The 5,561-nt window shown below is 38.8% G+C and overlaps 1 protein-coding gene across 1 annotated transcript; it reads right to left on the bottom strand.

The window, feature by feature from the left end:
• Positions 1 to 3,120: 3,120 nt before the first annotated feature.
• On the bottom strand, positions 3,121 to 4,182 carry LOC143618709 (uncharacterized). Its single transcript, XM_077090811.1, has one exon. The coding sequence runs from the start codon at positions 4,180 to 4,182 to the stop codon at positions 3,121 to 3,123; it is 1,062 nt and encodes a 353-aa protein (XP_076946926.1).
• Positions 4,183 to 5,561: the final 1,379 nt, after the last annotated feature.

A 5,561-nucleotide genomic window follows, 5' to 3' on the forward strand; every position in this document is an offset into this window, starting at 1 on the left:
AAACTTTTGAGTCGTGTTTCCGTCCCTACATTGAGGACAATGCAAATTTTAAGTGTGGGGATGGGAATACATATGTTTTTTGTTTTAGTTTTTTTTCGTTTAAGTTTTTAATTATTTAAAAAAAAAAGTTTCTGAAAAATGTCCTTTGATTTTGTTTCTGTTTGCGTTTAAATGGGAGATGAGGATACTTATTGGGAATCGGTTTTTCAAACTACAAATAATAAGATATAATTAAAGAACACACACTTAACTTGGGATGTGTCGGTAGGCTCAGCCTTGAGAATGAAAGGGTAGTTTGATAGTTGGTTTTAAACAATAAAATATGATTTTTAGTGGGAAAAATGTTGAGTCCGTATAAAATACGAGATGAAAGGTCGGGCCATACTCAAGCCTCATTTTTAGTTTGATTGTAGAAAATTATAAATTTTATAGAAATCTGAATACGCTATCATACGATGCTTGGGTAGGTTTAAACGTTAAAGTGTATCGTGTAGCCTGTGATATAAACTTAAAACTTGCACTTCTAGCTTTAATGGTTAACACTTCAAAGGCGTATGGTTTTATAGCCTTAAATCCTGTATTGATGGGATGCCTCGGGTTCTGAAACCACGGGTCTTTTTACGGTTGTTCATCTGGGTATCTTCAGATATTTAAACAAATAAAAGCTTTTAAGCATAAACCCACAGTTTACTGCAATCATTACACTCACTTACATCAATTACGGTGAAGTAAAATCTTGATGATCCAGTGATCATCCTGCTGTTAGTCATACGTGCTCCTCTTACTTGCGTCCCATACCATTAAGAACAGGATCAACTAGAGACACAACGTATCTAAGCCGACAGATGGAAACTTGTAAAATCTCGTGTGATAATGGGTCCGAGGTATTGCTTGATAACGGGGGTATGTCATGTAATGGGGAACACTAGCTAGTTAGTTGAATAATTGAACCTTAATCGTATCTAATGGCTGCTTGGTATACAATGTTTAAATTTAGGTGGATAAACGATATCCTTGGTCGTCTTAGCTGTTCATGAAAAATGTGCAACAATGTTTTAATCTGCTAACTATGAGGTTTAAGTCAAATTGGGGTGGTTCGATTCGGTAAAATCTAAAATAAAGCGGGTCTTGACTGTGGGTTCCACTAGATTATATACAAAATAATAATAATAATAAAAATAGTCGGATCTTACTTGTCTCGGTAAAGACAAAGGCATGGGTTTAAGTGGACAATAATATCGGTGATCGCAGTTTTTGCGTTGTTCTAAATTTTAAGATAACCTATATGTTTGTAATATGTATTTCTCCGATTCTGATTCTGTTGCAATGAGACATTTTTAGGGACGAAAAAAAGTTAAGTGTAGGGATATTTGATATAACGTTTAATATACATTAATCCCTAGTACATTTTATTTGTTATTTTATTAGTTTTGTTCGATTTTAAGTAAGATTTTTATACTACTAACATGGTTTTATGTTTTAGGTTTCGGGTTTTAATTTCGGTGAAAAGAGGGCAAAAAAAGAGCAAAAACAAGCCGAACCATTTTAAATAACACTATTTTTATTTAACCATTTTAAATAACACTATGGAATGCTCTTTCTATCAAAGTATAAATCATCCGTATGATCTATTCTTTTCACAAGTACAATGTATTTAGAAACCCCGTTCCAAATAACGCAAGTGTTAATATTTTTACTTATGATCATATCATATATAAACAAATATTATTGGTGTTTGTCTAGCTTGTTATTGGGTATGACCCGACTTGGATCATGACGTACTAGCCACATCAATAATAATATGTGTCTTGGGCATACCGAATCCAACACAGTCAACCCTTCATGAACATCCTTGAAAATATCCCTTCCTCTTTCGTCACACATCTCCACAAAATCCAATCACCACCAATTTTAACAAAAACGGGTCATCCCACACATACCTATTCACATCCCGGAAGAACTTCCTCTTTTGTTGCGTAGTCATGCCCTCCAAAACAAAACCATTAGCCAAATAATTAGCAAAATCAGTGAACCATGGCATACCTTGCTTTTCAGCCGCAACAAAATCGACCGACTCGTGAGGGAATGTATCACCAATCTCCTCCTCACACAACTCTTCTCTCCTTGGATCTTCTAGGCGGGATAGATGATCGGCCGCTACGTTTTCCGCACCCCTCTTATCTTTAATCTCGATGTCAAACTCGGAAAGTAGAAGAATCCACCGTATAAGACGAGGCTTCGCGTCTTTCTTGTGAAAGAGAAAACGCAAGGCTGCATGATCGGTAAAAACGGTGTTCTTCGAAAGCACGAGATACGAGCGGAACTTGTCAAATGCGAAAACAACGGCTAAAAGCTCCTTCTCGGCGGTGTTGTAGTTTTCTTGGGCATCATTCAACGTCTTGCTGGCATAATAGATGAGATGGAAATGTTTGTCTCGCCTTTGCCCCAAAATCGCTCCAACCGCATAATCACTAGCATCAAACATGAGCTCGAACGGCAAACTCCAATCGAGAGAAAAAAGAATGGGAGCACTTAAAAGCTTTTCTTTCAAAAACGTGAACGCCTTCACACATTTATCATCAAAAACAAACGATACATCTTTCTCAAGGAGTCGGGTCATCGGGCGGGTAATTTTGGAAAAGTCTTTGATAAATCGCCGATAAAATCCCGCATGACACAAGAAACTCCTAAACGCCTTCACATTCGACGGTGGAGGAAGTCTACTTATAGTATCAATCTTTGCCCGATCCACCTCAATACCATCTCTCGAGATCTTATGACCCAACACGATCCCTTCCGTCACCATAAAATGGCATTTTTCTCAATTAAGCATCAACTTCGTTTCGATACACCTCTTTATCATCTTCTCAAGATTATCCAAACATTGATCGAAAGAATCATCATAAACCGAAAAATCGTCCACAAACACCTCCATGGACGTTTCTTTCATATACTGAAATATGGCCCCCATACAACGCTGAAAGGTAGCCGTTCATGAAGGGATAAGCACATTCTTCTCATTCAGGACAACGGTCATACCCCCTTTCTTCGGAACAACTTGGGTCGGGCTCACCCATGGAGAATCAAAAATCGAGTAGATCATCCCGGCATCCATCAACTTCAATACCACTTCTTTACCACCTCTTGCATATTCGGATTAAGACGCCTTTGTGATTGCACCACCGGTTTGTACTCATCCTCCATTAAAATCTGGTGCGTGCAATAAGCGGGACTAATACCTTGAATATCGGACAATCTCCATGTAATCGCCCCCTTATACAACTTCAACACGTCTATTAACTTCGTCTTTTGTTGTTCCGTCATCTTGGATGACACAATAACGGGCAAGTTCGAGCCCTCATCAAGATACGCATACTCCAAGTGTGACGGGAGTACTTTCAATTCTAACGGAGCGGGTTTCTCCTCGGAACCCTCCTCACTTTCGCAACTAATCTCATTCACCTCTATCATCTCGGGCAACCCTGAAATCTCAGCCAACTCATCACAAACCGAATCGTTCTCACACAACTCATCCTCACCCAAATCTTCACAATCAACCAACCCATTACTCCCCACGAGATCCGCACCACAAATATAATCGAAGCAGCTATCAATACCTGCAATAAACGAGTTAATAAAGTAAACTGAGTGGCACGGACCACTGAAATCATCTTGATCACTCGGATGCTTCATCGACCTCGCGACATCATAAATAACATTCTCATCAACAACCCGAAGCGTGATCTTCCCATGATACACATCGATAGGTGCCTTCGCAGTACGTAAGAACGGACGACTAAGAATAATGGGAACCTTCTCATCGGCCTCCATATCGAGCACCACAACTTCTCGTAAATTCTCGATAATACCTCGCAGATACTTAACCGAACGATCGGCCAACGATAAAGACATGCGAGTCGGTGTAAGCTCGCCTAACTCCAACTTCTCGTACAAAGAATACGACATCAAATTTATACCCACACCCAAATCTGCCAACGCATGGCTCATTACATCACTACCAAACAAACACGGAATCATAAACACTCCCGGATCTGACAACTTCTCAGGCACACGGTTCAACACTACCGCCGAACAATTTTCCATAAGGGGAATCGATGACACCTCCCCCAACCTATCTTTCCTCTTCAACAGGTCTTTCAAGAACTTCGCGTAATTCGGCATGTGTTGGAGGGCTTCAATGAACGGGAGGTTAATCTTCAACTGTCGGAACATATCAAGAAAATGCCCATACTCCCACGTGAATTTCTAGTGTTTCGCGCGAGCGGGATACGGGATGCGAGAGTGATCAATCAAAGGTGATGCCCGGACTTCAACTGGCTTCTTCTCTACCGGCGATGCAACTGGTGCAGTGTTCTGCACTTTACCCGGTACTTCCATCTTGATCTCTTCATCTATCACCTCCTCATCTTCCACTTTATGGGAATACATATGTTTTTTCGTTTTAGTTTTTCTCGTTTAAGTTTTTAATTATTTAAAAAAAAAGTTGTTGAAAAATGTCCTTTGATTTTGTTTCTTTTTGCGTTTAAATGGGATATGAGAATACTTATCGGGAATCGGTTTTTCAAACTACTAATAATAAGATATAATTAAAGAACAAGCACTTAACTTGGGATGTGTCGGTAGACTCAGCCTTTTGAATGAAAGGGCAATTTGATAGTTGGTTTTAAACAATAAAATATGATTTTTAGTGGGAAACATGTTGAGTCTGTATAAAATACGAGATGAAAGGTCGGGCCGTACTAAAGCCTCATTTTTAGTTCGATTGTAGAAAATTATAAATTTTATAGAAATCTGAATACGCTATCATACGATGCTTGGGTAGGTTTAAATGTTAAAGTGTACCGTGTAGCCTGTGATATAAACTTAAAACTTGCACTTCTAACTTTAGTGGTTAACACTTCATATGCGTATGGTTTTATAGCCTTAAATCCTGTATTGATGGGATGCCTCGGGTTTGGAAACCACGGGTCTTTTTACGGTTGTTCATCTGGGTATCTTCGGATATTTAAACAAATAAAAGCTTTTAAGCATAAACCCGCAGTTTACTGCATTCATTACACTCACTTACATCAATTACAGTGAAGTAAAATCTTGATGATCCAGTGATCATCCCGCTGTTAGTCATACGTGGTCCTCTTACTTGGGTCCCATGCCATTAAGAACAGGATCAACTAGAGACACGACGTATGTAAGACGACAGATGGAAACTTGTAAAATCACGTGTGGTAATGGGTCCGGGGTATTGCTTGATAACGGGAGTATGTAATGTAGTGGGGAACAGTAGCTAGTTAGTTGAATAATTGAACCGTAATCGTATCTAACGGCTGCTTGGTATACTTTGATGTTTAAATTTATGTGGATAAACAATATCATTGATCGACTTAGCTGTTCATGAAAAATGTTAAACAATGTTTTAATCTGCTAACTATGAGGTTTAAGTCAAGTTGGGGTGGTTTGATCCGGTAAAATCTAAAATAAAGCGGGTCTTGACTGTGGGTTCCACTAGATTATATACAAAATAATAATAATAATAACAATAA

This window comes from Bidens hawaiensis, unplaced genomic scaffold (genome assembly GCF_021521415.1).
Source record: "Bidens hawaiensis isolate Kalapana, Puna unplaced genomic scaffold, B.hawaiensis_p1.1 tig00000284_1, whole genome shotgun sequence".
Classification (NCBI taxonomy): Eukaryota; Viridiplantae; Streptophyta; class Magnoliopsida; order Asterales; family Asteraceae; genus Bidens; species Bidens hawaiensis.